A 20,282-nucleotide genomic window follows, 5' to 3' on the forward strand; every position below is an offset into this window, starting at 1 on the left:
CTCTTTCCATCAGGAATGCTTTTCTTTTCTCAGTTTGTGGTTTTGTGATCACATGACCACCAGGTTGTTTGTGATTTTCAGTTTTTTTCTTTCTTTTTCTTTTCTTTCCTTTCTTTTTTTTATACATGTATTTGAAGAGGCTGTGTGCTCAGCAAGCCAGGTAATGCCCAGAGGTAGTGGTCTGCCTAACAAGAGGAGCTTAGGTGATGCTGGTAGCCTGTTATGAAAGGCTCTGTCAATAGTCACCATGTGTGACAGTGGGTACCACATGGAAAACAGGATGTAGACCACCCAGGGGAGCAGCAGTACTGCTGTGGCTCCGTCAGGGCTTGGACCTGGCCACAAAACCCAGAAAGTTTATTTCTGCATCTTAACTGCCATCAAGTTTCTTAAACTACATCTGTGCTGTGGGATTTGGAACTGTGTCCTGACACCATATTGTAACAAGAGCTCTGTATGCACATCTTTTCTGTGCCCTGGTTTCTGTGTGAAGCAGTGATGCTGAAGGGAACTGTGGTGTGTTGCAGTAGGTCTGATTTGTTACCTTCGCTGCCTGGGATTGCATGGTAGACTGCAAAATGCTTCTACCCTGAGTTTAGATGATGCCTGGCTGTTGTAATGTTTTGTTTGGTGTTGAATAGTACACTTAAAGCTAACCTTCTGTATCCTCAGATGTCAAGCTTGAATTCTCCCAGTGATTCCATTTTGAACTACTGCTGTAGAGTTCAGTATCCCCTTTTGGTCATTATCTCTTTTGTTTGTCTGTAAGATGCTTTTGGTCATTCACTGGGTGATGAAGCTTATTTTTTCCTCCTGTAGCTGCCAAAATGATGTACTATTTAGATCCTTCCAGTCAGAAAAGGGCAGTGGAGCTGGCAATGGCCCTGGATGAAACCCTCATTAACAGAAATCTTCAGGTAATAGATGCTTATAAATATTAAACAACTTTTGGTAAATCTGTGGAAGCTTTACACAAATTTCTGCTGTAAGAGGAAGCTGAAATGATTGCTGTGCCTTATGGTAAGGAGGTTGGGTTGTCATGTGAGAGAAATGGGCATCAGGTTCATCTGAACTGAAACGTTAAATGTTCTTTCTGCACGTGTAAATTAATTTAGTTTTGTCATAATATGAAAATAGCAGCAGAAACCATGTTACTGCCGTGGGCAATGGCAAAGCTTATTAAATGCAAGAGAATTCACATGGCAAAAGAAGCTAAAGCTCCCCACTAGGAAGGTGCCCGAGGTTTAGCTGTTACACATGCAACTGTTCACAAGAAAAAGAGTAACTTAGGAGTGGCTCAGACTCCATGAAAGCCTTCTGTGTTCATCCCCCTGCAAGCTGCCTCAGTTATCTTAGGTTTAATAGGAGATGCATATGCACGTTTTGGCTTTGTTATGTAGTTAAGTAAAAAGCTTACCAAATTTTGAAACTGTTCCATTCTGGTGGTCATGGATAATCTCCCCATGCCACTGCCACCATTCCCCTCCTTCCCCCAAATTCATCTAGCGGGGCCATGAGTTCTGACTTGAGACTCAAAGTCTTCAAGAAAAAGTGATTGTTGAGGGTTTTTTTTAGTGTCTTCAGATGTTTTTTATAAACAATTAATAAACATGTTTCTTTCTTCCTGTGACCACACATTGGCAGAACCTTAACTGACAAAGCAGAGAAGAGATAAAATGTCCTTTTCTTTATTCTGTTTTTTTCTAAACGATTTCTGTATCCCTGTCAAACCGTTTCCTTTAACATCACTGTGAGAGTGTCCAGCACATGTAATTATGCGAGAGATGCCTTGGCAGGCCGAGTGAACTTCAGGACATTTCATTTCTCTCAGTTCCACTGGCACTTTATTTCTTTATTGTGCTCTTAATGTCTGTAAACTAATTTTTTTTAGATCTATTGCAAGTAACATTGGTGAACTTCCTAGTAAAATTCTTTTGTGAGCAAAAATGAGCATTTTCAGAAAAAAACCCATCCCTTTGAGAAACATACTGGGTTCAGCAGAGCTTTAACTGGGAAGGATTTTAAGTTCACTGTAGAATTTTCTGATTAAATGGAGGGGAAAAAAGAGGCAAGAAAAGACAATTTGCCATGATTTATAAACTTGCTTAGGATGTTAAAGATTCAGATCCTTTCTCCAGCTGATCTGGCTGTGGGACACAAGTCATGTCTTTTATATCCTAACTACATATTTAGCAGTTTTCATAAACTGTTTTCTTGTTGTTGGGGTTTTTTGTGTGTATTACTCTTTGAGCAGTCTCAAAGACCTTAAGGTAGATTATCGAAAAATTTAGAAAAGAAAAAAAAATTGCATTGCCTTCAGTATCAATCTTTTTGCCTCATAGCTGTGTTTTTTGCTTGAGAATGGGGTTCATGGGAATTGGAACTGGGGAAAGATTAAAACGTAACCAAAATTGCTTGGTTGTTTTAGAGGTGTTGCCTTGGTAGAGCTACAAGAAACGTTTACTGACTTGGCAGTGAGGATGCATGTAGCATCGTCGTAAGACAAACAGCTCAATTTAAGCATTCTTGGTGCCAACATAAAGTAAGAGTTGGAGTTCTACTGGAGGTGTCCTAAGAAAGTGAGAATCTGAAGGAGTCAGGGCATTCATTGAAAGGCACTCTCACGTGCAGAGAGATCAAACTTAATACACTTCATTTTAGTAAAGACCAGCTGTCTCAGGGCACATTGCAGGCATAAATCTAGATATATTTGACCTTCTGGACACCAGGGTTGCAGAGAGCTAACATGAGGAAAAGGGGTTGTTGGAGAGAACTTCATAACCCCATAGCAGGAGGACAGAGTACAGTTCAATCTCAATACATAGAACAAATGCAAGCTATAGTAAAGACCAGAAGAGTGGAAGAAGACTGGCTTACTCTGCTAATGCTGCCATACAGGACCTGAACGAGTGTTAAATGCTGCCAGGCTTCAGTGAAGCTCGGTAGTTCTCTTTCTCATGCTTGGAATGCAACTTGAAAAAAACAGGAAATTTCCTTTTTTTAAATTCTAAATCACGAACAAAAATTGATGTGAAACTGCAGATACAGCTGAAGGATGTGATAATATCTGAGTAATTTGGTTTCATTCACTAGTTACAGAGACACTTCAGTAAGTCACATATCCTTTAATTTTAAAAGCAGGGTTTTTTCCCCTGCCAGAAATGTTTTCACATCTAATTATGGTTATTCAGCTGATGCTATTTTTATTATATTCCACAATTCTTCTAATTCTATCTGAAAACACGGTCAAAAAATCATTATTAGGAAATTATAGTGTAATTTTTGCATTAATGGTTTTTATTTGTGAACACCATGATTCAAATGTGTGGTATTTATTGCTGAAATGTTTAGTGTATCCTAAGATTGCAGGTAGAGGGGCAGCTGGAGACTACAAGCCCAAAAAACACTTTTAGTTGCAAATAAGTCTGGTTCTTGGTTGCCAACTAGTCGGTATCTTTTTTTTTTTTTAAATAAGGAACAGGTGACAAATTAGTATTTTAAATTTAAGTCGAGATTTCTAGTGTTTTTTTTAAATCTCTCTTTAAAATGCATTCTTTCAAATCAGAGTACACTGGTATGTCATGCTGTGTCTAGTTAAAAAAATGTTGATATTGACAGATACCTGCAAACAATACTTGGAGGTTTTTTTCTGTGCAGTGTTGTATTTCTGGTTTGTGAGTGTTCAGATGAATGCTTAAGAAACCATAACACTTCTTTATTTTTCTCTTTAATTAGACTTGTATGGAGGTATTAGAAGCTTTATGTGATGGTAGCCTTGGAGACTGTAAAGAAGCATCTGAAACTTACAGAGCAAATTGTCATAAGCTTTTCCCTTATGCTTTGGCTTTCATGCCCCCTGGCTATGAAGAGGATATGAAGATCACAGTTAACGGAGATAGTTCTGCAGAACCTGAAGAACTGGCCAATGAAATATGAACAACTTTATTGGAAAAAAAAATTACATTGGACCATATCTGGTGTATAATATTTTTGTCACGCACCTGCTGAATTGTTCTAACTTACACAGAGAACAGAAGGAAAAAAAAAAGTTGCCTTCAAATAGTTTTACTTTTTTTTTTTTTTATCCTGCTGACAAAGAATATATATAAAATATCTAACATATTACTGGATATAGGTTGTTCGGTTTCTTAAAAATTAAAAGCTGCTGAAATTGAAGAAAAAAACCCCTTCTCCTTACCTACCCATGTTTTTAAACTAATTTATATGAAATCTGGAGGTGTACAGCCCTCAGAGCAGGTGTGTGGCAGAAATATTACTTTAAATTTGTCTTGTGAGATTACTGTTATCTCAGACAGCAAAAACGCTGTTTTAGCACTGGATTCTTTCACTGAGCACAAAGAGTTGTTGGGGCTTTAGCATCTGACTGATTTTGATACGGGGATGATTCTGTCCATAGGAAGAAGTACACAATGTGAATCAGAACATACAGAGAAACCCGCAACATACGTGTTGTGTTGTGGATGCTGGGACATACGGATATCAAGCAGAATTAAGAAACATAGTGTGTTCAATAAGCTTGTTGTGTCTCTGAAGCTCACTGTACAGGATCAGTTTGGTGTTCTTGCACCACAGTTTTTAACTGAAGGAACCAGTTAAAACTCTCTCTTTGAATTAAACCTGGGGGGCGGGGTGGGGAGAATCAACATTGCTGTTCTTGAGATGAACCTATCAGCGTAGGTTGGCCAAACTTTTCAAAACTGTAATGCAAGAACCAAATAAAATTATGCACTGTGATGTGGCACCAACTAATTAGATAGCATGTATTTTTCACGTAGAGTGAAAACAGAATGAGAACATACTATGGCTTGAAGTTGCAAAGAGAAGAACTCCTGACTACCATTTTGACTGATCAAGAGACTAATAGTTTAAAACCTCAGCAGGCCTTGTTCACGTTATGCAGAAAAAATAAAAAAAAGTGCTGCAGTTTAGATACCTCTGGAACTTTTCCACAGTGTCACAGGTTTGTAATACTTGAAGCCCTACATTTCTAAGAATATATTTCTTGCTCAGTTGTTTCAGGCAAGCCCAAGACTTTGTAATGTTTAAGGGGCCCAAGATTTTTTTTCAATAACAGACCAGCTTCTTATTCCTGCAGTTACAGATGTAATTTCCTTTGTCGAACATAAGGTACCAAATATAATGCAATAAAACGTTTTGAAAAACAATTGTGTGAATATTTAAACCAATCTCTGTTGTACTTTGGAAATGAATGGGTTCACTAGAGCGCAGCTCAGGGTTGGCTTTCTGTGCTGTCCAGTTCCACTAATAATGTCACTGCTGACGGATGGTTGTTGAGTATAAAGTGCAAATGCATTATATGTAAATACTGAATGTCTGGGAAGTCCTATAACACAGAACGCTTTACTACTTGGCTTTTCAGTTCCACCAATGTTAACGTTGAATTTTATTTTCCAAGTCAAGCTTCAGTCTACAAGTCTACTCTGTTAATAATATAGATAAGTGCTCAAATGTGTTTTTTTTATAGGCTCATATGAAAAACAGAGCAGAAAATAAAATACAGCTTATAAAGTGAGTGCCTTCTTTGCTGCAGGAGTTCAGTTACAGAGTATCTGTCACGTGGATACACAGCCTTCCTCTTCCATGTAATGGGAATTCAGTGATTTGACAAATACAGTAAAGAAATCCAGGAAGACATGCTGGGGTTTGTAGTTTTCCAAGTGTCAGAAGAACGGTTCTTTGTTTCTTGTATATTCAGCACCACTTTCTTTTCATGGTTAGACTGTTGTGTATGTTTGCAGTGTAGTTCATGTCAGAAATGTAAGTTGTATTGCTATATTTGTGTATTTATTCTGCTGGGCTTTTAGGGGCTAGAATACCTATAGAGCCTTTTATTGACTCTGGTATCTACGTCTAGATCTCAGTCTTTTCTGCAGCCTGAGATTCTTGGACTGCATGTCTTCTGCAACTACTGAAGATGGTTCAATCTTGCCTACACAAGCTATGAGCTTTTGGCCTTGCCTCTTGAGTATTGCTGCCGTTTTCTTGGCTTCTGATGCTTAGCTGGAGGCAGATGAGTGCTAACTCTTTTTAACAGATTGTGAACTGCATCAGGCAATTTTTTAATATTTTTTTTTTTCCAAATTCTGTTTTTTGGGTGCTGCCTATAAACAGGATTGTTTTCTTTTTCACTGCCTGTTCTTGTGTTAAAATAGAAAAGCAAGACGTTGCTTGTTATCTTTCATTGTGCAAGTAGAAGAGGCTATTTCTTTGGGCCTTCCAGAAGCCTCCATGTCACATTTATTGTGATTTCCCCAAGGACACTTCTTCGTAACCTTGCTGAAAGGCATCCTGAGTGCTTCACAGATGATTATGGATTAGAGAGGTTCCTCATCCCCTTGCAGAGGACTGCATTTTCAGGAAATGAAACTAAGACAAGAGTTTACCTGAAGAAGGTTTTTTAATTGGCAAAGGAATTGTTATTCCTTTCCCTTTGCATCTCTGCTGTTAGATGCAATGCTAACTTCTGTGGAAGAGTTTTTAAGAGATGAAAATGAAGTTACAGTCCAATGCATTGAGTCTTGAGAAGCAGTAGCACAGAGTGGCACACTGCAGTGGAAACTTGGTTTTGGAATTGTTATCATTCCTGCTTGGCTGCCAGAGCAAGTGAGGAGGGATTGCGGTTGTGCTCAGAGTGACCTAGAACATGGGCTTACTAATGATGTGATTGCATTAGGTGCTTAATGATTTTCACTGGATAAGGATGTTTCCACCATCAGTGGTGACATATGTCATGGATATCTTCCTGGGGCAAAAAAACTTAAAACGACAGGTTTTCCCTAGATGCTGTAGATAGTGCAAATGCACATGGCATGAAGCAATGCTGGAGTCAGAAGTGGACTTAAATTGTAACTGAAAGTGATTGTTTGCCCCAAGATGCTAGGGGAGGTACTCGTTCCATTTTGGAGACCAGAGCATTCAGACATGTGTTATGTGTGAACAAACAGGTAAAGTAGTCTCAGAATTATCTATTCAGTAACTCATTTTATTTCTTTGCATCTTTAATGCCTTAAAAGTCTCTATGTTCTTCTATGGTTATGCTTTTTTTTCAGTAGGGGTCTTAATACTTCCATGTTTCTAGGGAAGGAATCATGTTCTGATGTGTGGTTTGTCAGCCAGAATACAGAATTAAGTTTATCACTCAGTTCTTCTCCTGACGTAGGGAGGAAACTCCGGGTTTCCCAGGGAGTTTTCCTCTCTAGGGCTAGATGAGGTATGTATAACTGGTCTATTAGATCTTCCTTTAGTGTTTGGTTTGTTTTTCCAGGTCTGGAGGTGTTCCAGCTGCACAGCAGGCCCTAGAAGTTGCTGTAGCACCTTACCCTTGGCCAGATTGAATTGTCTTTCTAGAAAGAAAACACCGATGAGAGGGTGAGATCATGGTGAGAAGGCATAGATGGAAAAACAATTTCAGTATCGGGAGCAAGTTCAAATAAGAAAACTTAAGATGTTTGTCAAACATGCTGCCTTTGAGGGTTCAAGCAGTGGTGCCACCGTTCCTGTAGTGCTGGCATCCCATCCACCACAGTCATGCTTTGAACGTGTGCCCCTAATGCTAACAAAACCACTTGATAGCTATCAACAATCCAGCTCAACAGGCCTGTATTAAAATGCTTTTATTTTTCCCTTTTCATGGTGGCTTTAGAAGTTTCCGTAAGTGTTCTGTACTGGTCTTTTATTTAGTCTTACGGTGGGGGAAGAAGATGGGCCATTCTCCACAACTGGGTAGGTAGTAGCTAGCTTTGAAATCTTCCCCTTGTCTTTCCTCCTAAGAAAGTTTGATCTAAATAAACAGTTGGTACCACTTAGGTACCTAAGTGATAATGTAAAATAGCTTGAACTATGTGGAAGTAAGTTACACTTGTCTGATAGTACACTTATTTGGGATTCTGTGCAGGAAAACAATGCAAATATGGTATGATTAGACAGTTATGTTGGTAAGGAGTCAAGCAGTCTGAGCTCATTAGTAAAAGCTGTTCCAGATGGAGGAAAACAGTTATTGAGCTTGGGGAAAGACTCTTGCTTCCAAGAGTGTTCCAGTTGTCAACTGTGTTTGGGTGCTGTAAGGAGCAAATGGTGTACGCTTTTACATGGTTGTGGTGTCATGATTAACATTTCCTGGAAATGAAGGCTGCCCTCTACAAACACCAGTTTCACTGCCTTTTTCGGGCAGAGATTCCTTCCCAAGAGCACACAGCCAGCAGTGGGAATGGCAAGGAGCAACTGAGAGCAGCTTGGCAGAAGGGGACTTGAAGCAAGTTATAAGGAGGTGGCATAATAGAAATTCCATTTCAGAGAAGTATGAAATAGCTTTTTTATTACTAGAAAGATGAATGAAGCTGTAAATACTACAAATGCAGTCTTCCTCTGCCAAGGAAGCTGTAACTGTGTATTACTTGTAGAGTGGTACAAGCAAATGGTAGTATGTTCACAAAGATTCTAGCTTTTTATGTTGGTCTTCAAGTAAATTGTGGCAGAAAACTCAGAGGACAAAGATTGTCCAGTTTACAAGGGACCATATCGAAGGGTTTGTAAGAGTATCGCAAGAGAAATACTATTAGAAAATCCAAAACATCTTAGAATGGCCATCCTAAGATGTTTGTTGTTTTTAATTGAAAATGTTACATCTGCCAACTGTTCATAACAAGACAAAAAGTACTTTTACAAAATATTTCTGTCTGGCACTGCCCATTCAATATCTACCTCTACTAGTCCTAGTCTAGTCCAGCTACTGCATAATTTTAGCCATTTAGCATATAACATATGAAAAAGTGTAATTTACTTGGTCGGTGAACAAATGTATGATGATGGATAACGTTTAGTTTTAAACTGTAATGCAATAAACCACAAATGCAGTGAAAAAATCCTGTTGTTGGTTCAGTGCAGCAGCATATTTATTGCTTCATTGCTGATCTGTTGGAAAAAATCTTAATTATAAACTCCACCAAGTTACTTGCAATTGTACTGGGATTCGCTTTCCCTTGCAGCCTTCCTAACTGGTTAACAATGTTGTACTGTGTTTTTATGCTCTTCTCTGGTGGTAGCAAATATCAAAACTGGCAGGAAGTCAATGAATAAAAATGCTGAGTTCCGTTTGTAAATGAGTGCTAGTTTTTCCTTGCAGGGTTCAGCATCTTCCTTAGATTCCTACCAGCTTTGTAATAAACAGTCCCTTGTCTAGTTCCCTTAATTCCCCATAATCTCTTTCCATGCTGATGGATGGTAAATTAGGGTGTGGGTCTTGCAAAAGGGAGAAAGATCAGTGAGAAAGGCTGTGGCTCCCTTCAGAGTCAGGCTGGAAGAGAACCACCTTGGCAGGGATCTGTCTTTTCCTACCCTACAAGCTAATTGTGTGCACATATAGAGAGACCCTTTGCTCTTTCAGGCTACCAGGATCCAGTATAGGGATTTGGGAAATGCTTTTCTTGAAGGATTGAATAAAAGGGGTTTAAAATGGAACCTGTGGATTAAGAAGCATTTGCTGTTTTCCTTGGATGGGGAGGTTGGGGAGACAGTGGTGGTGGTGTGTGTAATAATAAATCTCAGTAGCTGTCTCTCTTTTTCACCCACAAGCCCAGGAAGCTTTCCTGACCCAGCAGCCCTCATGTCTTGTGGTTTTAATCAGCCAGTAGACAAAATAATATGGTATCATTGACAGATTGGAACAAAAGTAGCTAGCAGCTGACACAGCATTATCATCACCTATAGTGTCTTGTGAACGTGCGGCAGTTAAGGTTACCTGCAAAAAAATAACTACTGTGTGTTAACTGTGGTAACAGTTCTGGTTACTGCAGTGAGGACGAAGGGCTCCAGCAACTTGCAGAGTCTGTAGTTTGTTACAGATGCCTGGAGGAGCAGGGGCTGGTGAGATACTGAAGTGATTACAGCAATATCCTCATATTCACCCTTTTTTGGATGTGAATGGGGAGCTTGTTGCAGTATGGGCTGCTTTGAAGATTGTACCCTGCAAAAAAAAAAAATAGCAACTCCTTAAAAAATTGCATTTCTTTCTTATCAAAGTCTTCAGTAATTTCATCTGTCTCTTTTGAACAGGGAGAGGCATTTATACACTGGGTAACTGTCTGCCTGGAACTTCTTATACTTTCAAACTTCACCTTCCATTTCTAGGAACAGCACCTCATGATTGTCTTTGAGGACTTAAAGTGCAGAAGATTTATGAGGAACCAAGGTAGTCTGGCAGCTCTTACATTACTTTATCTGCATAAATCTGTCAGGACTGACTTCACCTGTAGCCTTCCCTTCCATCAGGTATAAAGGATCTTCCTACCTTGTCATTATGCTTCTGGAAACTGTCCTGAAGGTCCCATGTGCAGCAACAAAAAGACAGCACCTGTCTGCTGTCACTCAAAAGTAATGTTCTCATGTGGATTCCATGACTTCTGCAACACCCAAACTGTTGTGAAACAGGGGAAGGAGGAATCCTGCTTGGTCCGTGACTTCCCTGTGCTCCAAAACTGGACTCAGCTGCTGCTTTATTCCCATCTTGCCTTTGTGCTGCTAATCCAGGGGATGTGTAAATACTATTTAGAGGAAAGTAAAGGGTGAGTGGAGATGGGGCTGTTGAGTGTTTCGTGCAGTTCAGACTGGCACCTGCATGGTAAGTAAGTGGAGCCATTCTACAGTGCTCAGTTGTGGGTTTGTGGGGGCTTTTTCAGGACCCTGCAGTGTCTGGCATTTTCTCCTGAACTTCTCAAAACCAAGAGCCATCTCTCCATACTTCTAAGAGCCCCACAGAGATGTCCTATCAGACCCTGATAACAGGAACAGCTCTGTTTCTCTGGACACAATTTTATCACAAAAATATAAAACTTATAATGTGACACCCCCCATAATACACTGAGTTGCTCTTATTAATGATCTACTCATTATTCTTGCGGTTTTAATATAAAAGCATTTTTATAAAGTTTTAGGAAAATCTTAGCTTCTGGCTGTTTACATCGTGCATTTCAAGCTTTTTTTTCCACAGGACTCACCAAATGTTCTTAATTCTGCACCTCACTTTACTTGCAATATCAATAAACATCTTAATAATGAAATGTAACTAGAAAATACTTGTAAAGGGTTTGAGCTGGCAAAATTTGCTTTTAATCACAGAGTAAGCTTTGTGCTTTTCAATTCCTGTTTTGTTCCTGGATGAGCATCTTTCTCCCATGCGTCCTTTACTTTCTGTTTAATATTGCAGGATGTTCATGGGGGGGTGGTTACCCCCTTCAATTAGGTTTTGATGTTGTTTGGAAAAACTGGGCTGCAAAGACTTTGTTCTGCCATGTTTTAAGTAGATGGGGAGACAGGGGAGAGCAAGTCTTGTTCAGCTCTTTGATTACCATTGTCTTTTCTCATTCTGTGTTTTCCACTGCAATCAAAGCCATGGAGAGAAGGAGCTGGGAATGCCACACACACCAGAGAAGAGTTTCGGCAGCAGGGACCACGGGCAACTGATCCTCCAGCTCCTCCTGAGAGGGTGGTGACCTTGGCACGGTGAGCTGGAATGGCTACACAGGGCAGTATGTGTGGAGGAAGGAAAACCTCCACCAGCAGAGACCACAAAAGGACACCTGACACTGGCTTTCAAACAAAACCAGAATTTTAACAACTTCCTAGTGTACCAGATCTTCTGGCTTGGTTGCACTGAAAAGAACAGTTGAGAGTGACGTCCTCACTTTTATAAGTTATTGACAGGTATGCAAAATGCATGCATAATATATGGTGACCTGAATTTCATCTTACATAAACCCCGAAGGAGAAGGGAAGAGAGGAAAAGCCTCGTGCTGTCACTAGGTTAAAGCTGAGGAAGCAAAGTGACCCAAGTGCAGGGCTGTGAGCCCTATGTTTGGAGGCACAGGGGCCTCCTGAATGTGAAGAAAGGGCAAAAGAAGGGCTGATGCCACTGGAATAAATACAAGTAGGAAGTCTGAATACAGTAAGAAATGTAAGAACCTGAGAGAGAAGGCACACCTCAGCAAACAACTTGGAAAATACAACTTCTGCCTTGTTCCTATCCTAACAATATGATCAGATGTCATAGGTTCCCTCTGTTTTGGGTTGTTTTGTTGCTTTCTTTTTTCCTATATGCATTATGAATCATTTCTCCTGGTGAGGTCATAGTAGTGTCGATAGCACAAATCCATTATAGTATTTGCTTTCTAATATCTTTTCATATGTAGCTCTCTTAAAATGCTGATTTGTGTGGCTGATACCTTGGAGACTGCTGTTCCTTCAGAGTTGTCCCTGGAGGAGCATTTCAGCACAGATGTCAAACCACAGTACTGGTCAAGAAACAGGTTAGTCATCACAGCCCATTGGGTCTTTCTAGCCTCTGCATGGAAACCAACGACTAGTGCTAGTTGCAATGTTTAGGTTTTTTTTTCTGGGGGGAGGAAGGGAGCAAAGAAAGGTGTTGCTATTTTTAAAGGTAACAATTATTTGATTTGAGGCCCCAATCTTATTCTTGCTGAAAACAAAATTAATGTTGCTGATGTAAGTAGGATTTTACCAAAAGGGACTGAAGTGGGACAGTTCCCAGTTTTGTTCATAGGTGTTTGGGTTTTCTTATTCCATGTTTTAATTAAACAGGAGTAGGCCTATGGTCTTGATATCAAATGAGAACCTGGGAAAAGAATGAGAAGCTTATTCTGGCAGAAATAAGTAACCCGTTGCCAGAAAATAACATGCACAATCTATCCCCACATCAAACAATGTGCTGGGGATCAAGGGCTTCAATCTGGAGCTTATACACGTGGGCAAGCCATTGGCAGAGCACAGTACAACTGGATTGGTTTGCTGCCCAGGAATGATTTATTGGAGGCCATGGTGCAGACAATTAAATATAGAAGCTCCATGACGTTTAATGAACCTTTCTGCAGTGCTCCTCTGGGACATGCAGAAAGTCCTTGAGCACTGCATGTATGATTGCAGGGAGAGAGAAAGCAGAGACACAGCTTTTGGTTTAACACACACTTAGTGGATCAAACTGCTTCAGAACAGCTTTGCTATCTGCTGGTGCTGTCTGCACCCCTGCTGTCAAGATGCACCCCACTAGGTTTGATGATCCCCCTCAGGTGAGCCAGCCCAACAAGGCAGGGGCCATGCCCAGCAGCAGAGCGGGGATACCTGGGCAGCGTTCGCACAGTGTTGGGATGTGCAGAGAGCCCATGTTTCAGTGAAAGCTCTTGAAGCAGAAGTGCTTCATTTATCACACCAGCTACCTGGATAGGCCAGGTGACTCAATATTTCAGTCACTGTCATCCAGCAGCTGCACAATGTTTTGTTTCTGTACAGACCCAAATGGCCAAGCAGTGTTTCAAGCACTGAAGATGCCATCTCACAGCCATTCCAGTTCCTATGAGTAGGAATGCCCTATTAAACTGTCACTCATAAAGGTGCAGATGGTGCCTTTAGCACTAAAGGTCCAGTTTTTATCTGCCCATGTTTGGCAGGGGATTCTCATGGCAGGGGATGTGAGGTTTCTGTCACAAAGACCATGGAATATTTGGTAGATGAGGTCTATTACCATCATCCAGACAATCTAAACCATAAACTGATTGTCACAGTCTGAACCCAGTTTTGGGTCGAAGCTGCCTCATCTCAGGGCACAATAGCCCTGTTTGTTTATCAAGATTTTCTGACACCAATTACATATATTCAGGATAGCCTTTGGATTATTTCAGGGGGTCTGTCCCTGGCTGGGAGCCTGTTCACTTCCACCGGGTAAAGAACCGATTGACAAGCTCCTCTTAGAAGCACAAATACACACAGATTATGTGTTTAAAATACCACTTTGCTGTAGAAGTTTTCAAAGTGTGTGTGTGTGTGTGTGGAAAATCTGGATATGTAAATGCACCTGGTCGGTAAAGAGAAAAAAAAAAAGGCTATTACAGTTTGGGGTAGAGAGAGTGCAAAGCCTTTCCCATAGAGGATCGACGAGGTGCGTCTGAGGGAGGGGCCAATGACATACCCGGGGGCAGGAGGCTTAGAGATGGAAGGTGTGGATGGTTCTGTTGTGCTCAGTTAGAGGTGGAAGGTTTGGATAGTGATGTTGTGCTCAGTGAGAGGTGGAAGGTTTGGATAATGATGATGTGCTCAGTGAGAGGTGGAAGGTTTGGAAGGTGATGTTGTGCTCAGTGAGAGGTGGAAGGTTTGGAAGGTGATGTTGTGCTCAGTGAGAGGTGGAAGGTTTGGAAGGTGATGTTGTACTCAGGTCCTGCTGGAGTCGGGGGTGGGGAGAGTTGTGGCAGTGGTGGCAGCTCCAGAGCAGGTGGCACCAGCGGCAGGGACAGCAGGGGCTGCAGCAGCTGCTGCCTTCGTCCTTCTGGTGCCTCTGGCAGCCGAGCTGCCGTGTGCCCAGGCACAGGGGACGGCTCTTTTTGGAGTCTGGGCACGGCACGGGGGGCAGGGCCACTCCCCACTGTCACCCTGAAGAGCTTTCTTTGGCGGTCTCAGGAGTGCTGGAGAGATGAATCTGACGCTGTTTTCCTCCCTGGGCCCAGGTCTGGTGGCAAAGTCACACTCTGTGGTGCTTTCAGCCAGGGCTGCTTTCAGCTCGGCTCCTGTTATTTGGTTTTCCTTCTCCTTTGTCTTCTCTCCTCTCTCCTCTGTGCCAGCAGCAGCGGCAACAGGCGCAGTGACGTCCCACAAACCATTGGTGTTAGGGGCACCCATTGGTGTGCAGCCCAGGGCTGCAGCTCCCAGGCCTGTGTGCGGCCCCTGCCCCACAGTGTTGCCACCGTCTTCTCCTTTATTTTATTTTTTCTGTTACCTCTCTCTATTACAGTCAGTTTCAGTGAGAGAGACACTTTTTAGAGGCCAGTTCTCTGCGCTGATCTAAGCATTAAAGCCCCGCTCTCCCATCACGCCTGCAGCAAGAATAAAACCCAAGCAGAAGCCAGAAACGCAAAAAATATTCTCTCTTTTAATTTCCTTAAAGCTTTTTAGTTTTAGAGTTTTGACAAGGGCAAAGGCACAGAAGTGAATGAGGTCACATTCCAGTACTGGCAGTAAAAGCAGCTGTGTCAGAAACTTAATTTCAATATAAAGACAGAAAAGACATTTGTGATTTCAACAGGGGTTGTTAATAATTCCTTTTTCAGTCTGCTTAAAGAACTGACATACAGAGTCCTTAAATCCCATCTCCTAAAAATCTGCCCTTTGTTGCTGCATCATTTCTGCCATCTGTATTTTATCATAAAGGAACATGTGAATAAGGAGGTCAAACTCCTCTTAGACTTGCAGAGTCAAGTTCTGTAACAGCAGGACTTTTCCCTGCAAAAATGGAGGATGTGAAGCTTCTCATGAAAGGACAAAGCCCCCAGACCAATTCAGAAGTCAGGGGGTTGGACTGGATGACCCTTAAAGGCCTGTTCCAACCCAAAGCATTTTATGATTCTTGAGGTGCAGAAGCTCTGCAGAAAGATGGAAGGTATTTTTAAACTGCCTGTCAGTAAACTATGAGGATTAAAATGACACACCTGGAAGCTTTTCAATCTCTTCAGAGCAAAACACGAGACAGTCTTGGACTTACAAGTTTTTCCTAATTTGTTTCTTAAATTAATACCCAGCAGACATATTTTTTAGATATTGAGCAGTTTACATTTTCATGGGACTGACAAGTTAAAATAAGTATTCAAGGGAAGACAGAAGTACCTATTCTTGAAATGCTGAGCAAGTGCAGAGACTTGCAACTATTTTCAGAGTCCTCTTCCTTAGAAACTTCCACATCTGTTGAATAAAAATAAATGTGAACTTAGACTCTCATTCGCTGAACACATCCAAAAAACATATTCAAAGTACTTGTCCTTGTAAAAGAAGAAAAACAAAAGCTTTTTCAAATGCATTTATAGCATTTATTCTGTTAATAGAAATAAATTCAGCTATATTTGATGGTCTCCAAATATATTAGAAAGGAACACCCAGAAATAGTCTGTGCTGCATGAAACACAATGATCTAATCAACAGTTTTATCCCTACACACATACTAGAAGTGATGAAATTTCCAGTGCTCCACTGAAATAGCTCATACAGAACTGACTTAAGCCAAGATTCTCCTGAGACCTCCCTACATGGGAGTTACTGGTTCAGTCATAATTTTTTAACACATCACTAATTAAGAAGATCTGGCTGTGTAGCCTACTGTTTCACAGCTAAGGACCTCCAAGGAATTGCATGATACTCCTTCTCTCAGTAGAGAATTTGCAAAGATGTATTGCACCTCCAACTCTTCTTGGCCACATCCCTGTATGTGCCAGAGTGAGGAGTACTTTGGTACATGGGGATTTCCAGGAGGGCTGTCCCACCCACTGCTGTGCAACCCAGGCAGCTGCACCCACCTTGCCAGGTCCCATGCAAGGGAGAAACGGGAGACTGGCTGGGAAAATGTTAATATGCCTTTTTCCTGTAGCGTCGAAAGCATCTCTCAGAAATTTTGGAAAGTGCTGTTCCGGCTCATATTTAGAAGACATTGTAACCCAGCATGTTATGTTCAGGCCTGGCTGTCTCTGCTGAAGAAGGGCTGGGTAGTTTACACCAGGGGAGCCAAGTGGCATTCCCCGGGGCAGGAAAACAGTGAACAGAACACCTGCTCCTGTGGATCAGAGCTGTTGAGGCATCTGTTATGGTGCAGCATTTTAGACACTTTCCCTTGCTGTAGAATTAAAAAACAAAGCTTTACTGATGATTTTTTTGTTTTTGTTTTTAATTTCAGAGTAACTCCTGTGCACTTGTTGCTTTAAGATAAGAACCTTTGCAGTGATAAGCCACTATAGAAGATGCATGAAAGCCATTCACCTACCAACGTGGATGTTTCCCACAAGGAAAGCTGGAAACACGTTTTACCTAGTACATATGAGGGCTTTTTATTTACTTTTTTACCCTTAAGAAACAAGAGTGACCTAGTTTTCTGACTTCACCATAGTGAGAATTTCTGAGTGAGAGCTGCATGCATTGATCTAAAACCACTTCAAGCTGTTAAGTGTATTTGTAAGGTGTTCTTATGTAAGCACTGTGAAATAATTATAATTCAAAAAGAGAAGTCTATAATGTTTTTATATGCTTTAAGTTCAAAAGGTGCTTTAAAACAAACTAGATTTTCTACTTTACAGGGGTTGGTAGAGAACTTTAGATCAGTTACTTAAAAAAAAAAAAGTTTTAAGATAATTTGTAACTGACAGGTGAAGTGTACCACGAATATTTGTTCTTAAACAAAGGCAGACTTTGAATGGAAGAGTTCTGATGCAACTTCTGTTTGTAAAATTCCTTACCACAGATCAGCAGTAGACAGGAGGGTGTAAAAACAAGCTCTGTTCTCCCCTTGTTCTTGCAGTCTTCCCTTAAGCTTCCTCTTTCCACAGTAGATAGGAAAGCAGATTCACTGGATTTTTGCTCCAGCTACCCTTGAAACAGTTGTAATCGTCATACCAAAACACCAGTGCATCCATCTTGCATGGGTTTACATACCCAAAAGTCAGGAGGCCAGAGACTTAAAGCATTTGTTTACACAAAGCTCTTCATATGGCATCTGGTTTCACACTGCTCAGGCTTTACCTGATAGAAACCTCCCTTGTCGTCCTGCTGCGCTTCTGCCCGACTGACCAGGTGCCCTGTACTGAGGCCATTGGGCTGGAGGAGGGAAAGGTCTGACCTTTACTAAGAACAGATGCAAAGCACACCCAGCATTCAAGTTGCTGTTACCCTTCAGATGAAGTGTGTGAGAAGCAATCAAAGGTTGATCAGTGAGGGGCATGTATTTCTCAGCCTCAAGTGGATCAAAAAACAGTGCATGTTCTGCCTGCTGTTCTGCAAATCTTGGGATTTTGGGTACAGGTGGCAGGTGAAGGATAGAGCAGTTCCACTAGGAGGCAGCAGGAGGTCTGCACTGACCGCCAGCCACCCTGTCCTTGGGCATTCACCCAGTATGTGAGACTGGGTCAAGTTCCTGTGAAGGGACTGAAAACTGAAATTAGATTTTCTGGATCAGATACATTTTAGCCATCAACTATTTTGACTTTGTTGCTCTGCATCTGACCAGACATGCCACGTAGAATCACAGAACACTCTCCTGGGAAGGTTTTAGTCACTGAAAATACATTCCCATGAGAAAATTCAGTTTTGACAAACTGGAATTTCTTCACACACACAATCTAGAGATTGCTTAAATTTCTACACAGCTCCAGAATTCTGGCTGAAATGATGAAATTTGTGTGTGTCTGCCCATGTAAATCCACTGACCTTCCCATCTCCATCTTACCACAATTCAGAAGGGCAGTGGCATCTGGCTGCCGAGCCCAGAACAGAGGCAGTGACTGCTGGCCTCTGGATGGGAAGCTGCCCTCCCCCAGAACTCCTGCTCTGGTAGGACAGCTTTACTGGAGAAGAGAGAAACGTGTGGGATGGGTGGACTTGCCTCGTGCCTAATCACTGATTTCTTACAGGTTTATTAAAGGCTGATCAGGAAGTCTCATGACTGGAGTAACAGGGAAGTTCAAAAGGGACAGTTAAAACTCCCACATATACTTTTAGCAGCTCAAGCTAAGGCAAGTGGCTGCAAAGAGAAGGCAAAGACTGAGTACTATGACTAAACCTTTAGCAAAAGAGAAGCTTCATTAACTGCATTCAGGATTCAGGACTCCTGGGAGAGCTGTGTATTTTTTTAATTTAAGAGTACTTCACTCGAGGAAGTAAAGAGTACTTTACTTCCTCTACCCAGAAGCCCTGAGCAAAATCTTAACTTATTGTCCACATCTGGGACAATATTTAAACTCTCAGAAGTTAAGCCCATTCTTTGTGGGAGCCAGCTGTGTTCCAGAGCATCCCCGTGAAGGTGGGTCTGCCTGTCTTACGGCTACCAAGCAGAAACTAGGATGGCTGCTGACAGTATTGAGAGGCAAATGTACGGGCTAAGTGTTGGGGGTGTCAGTGTAAAACTAGCAGAGTATAAAAACCTAATGACTAAGAATGCCGGCGGCCACTAGGTGGGGTATCGATTCTGCCATTTAAAGAGTCTTGTAGAAATAAAAGACGTTCAGGGCTGTTGGAGAGCTCAGATCTAATTATAATTCACTTTGGCCCTCATAACCCAGATCAAACCCAGTTAAATGAGCACTCGGCACTGCCAAACAGCTGCTTAAACTCTCCTTTCAGCATGCTTACCAGCACATCCCCCACTAGAATTAGGATTTCTCTACTTCTGTCATCACTAGGCTGTGGAGATAGGCTGGCTTGTGCTCTCTCTCCTCAGCCAAACACGTTTCACATTCTGGCTGCAAAAAGAAGCAATTTTGTAGAAGGGACAGCAAGTACTCAAGGGTGGCACAACCTCCTCGCCTTCTTTTAATCTTACTTTCACAGTGGAACAAAATTACTCCTCTTCTTGGACAGACTAAATAAATTGACAGCCTAAACGAAGGCATTCTGTCTAAGAAGAGGACTACAGGGTGCAGGCACTTCTCTGCAATCTTCCATTATGCTGGTTCAGGGGAAGAGGAAAGGGGAATAACAAGAACTAAGATGGGCACTGTAACTAAAGTTGCTCTGAACTTGGGGAATTTTAATTAATTTTATTTTAATTTTTTTTTTTACTTAACCTACCCTATTGTTTTGATACATGAGCAGGAACAAGCTGCTCAAAGCACTGCCCTTCAGCCACCTTACAGCTGATCTACAGGGACCAGTGATCCAAGGATCACTGCTTAGCTGTGCAGGCAGGAGCCCTGAGTGGTCAGGAGCAGGTGCAACAGGGCGGAGAGGAGGGCTCCCAGTGGCTGTCGCTAGGTATCTGTTCCAGACCTCAAAAAGCTCAGCTCAGCTATCAGTTTGCAGGCCCGAGAGCCCCCGTTGAGGTAACAGTTCTCTCAGTTACTGCCATGTGCCTTGGCTTTGCAGTGTGGTGGTTAAACATGGCTTTACCAAGTCAATACGGTTTTACCGAGGAGAAGTCATGTTTAACCAGCCTGGCGGCCTTCCATGAGGCCATAACCGGGCGGACAGATGACTGCAGAGCAGTGGGTGCCTTTACCTCGATCTCAGTGAGGCGTGTGACGCTCCCGCAGCCTCTGGCGGCCGGACTGGGCCGTGCGCGCTGGGGGGCCAGGCCGGGCGGGGCTGGGAACCGGCTGAAGGGAGCGGTCAGAGCTGCGGTCGGTGGGGCAGAGGCAGCTGGAGGCCCGTGAGCAGCGGAGCCCCTCCGGGGCGGGCCCCGGGGCCGCTGCTGCCCGACACCGTCACCAACGGCC

General features: G+C 42.1%; 2 protein-coding genes across 2 annotated transcripts in view; both read left to right on the top strand.

Moving 5' to 3' along the window:
* NAA15 (N(alpha)-acetyltransferase 15, NatA auxiliary subunit) overlaps nucleotides 1–5,186 on the top strand; it is a 23,189-nt gene extending 18,003 nt beyond the window's left edge. Inside the window, exons 16-18 of the mRNA XM_010008922.1 lie at nucleotides 820–917; nucleotides 3,736–3,747; nucleotides 3,880–5,186. Of these exons, the coding sequence (XP_010007224.1) occupies nucleotides 820–917; nucleotides 3,736–3,747; nucleotides 3,880–3,936 (167 nt within the window). The 3' untranslated portion in view covers nucleotides 3,937–5,186. The remainder of the gene's footprint in view (nucleotides 1–819; nucleotides 918–3,735; nucleotides 3,748–3,879) is intronic.
* A 14,760-nt stretch (nucleotides 5,187–19,946) lies between these two features.
* The window catches only part of RAB33B (RAB33B, member RAS oncogene family), an 8,549-nt gene continuing 8,213 nt past the window's right edge, over nucleotides 19,947–20,282 (top strand). Inside the window, exon 1 of the mRNA XM_010008988.1 lies at nucleotides 19,947–20,174. Coding sequence (XP_010007290.1) covers nucleotides 19,947–20,174 — 228 coding nt within the window. The remainder of the gene's footprint in view (nucleotides 20,175–20,282) is intronic.

The sequence above is a fragment of the Chaetura pelagica genome, unplaced genomic scaffold, assembly GCF_000747805.2.
Source record: "Chaetura pelagica isolate M959 unplaced genomic scaffold, ChaPel_1.0 scaffold221, whole genome shotgun sequence".
Lineage (NCBI taxonomy): Eukaryota > Metazoa > Chordata > Aves > Apodiformes > Apodidae > Chaetura > Chaetura pelagica.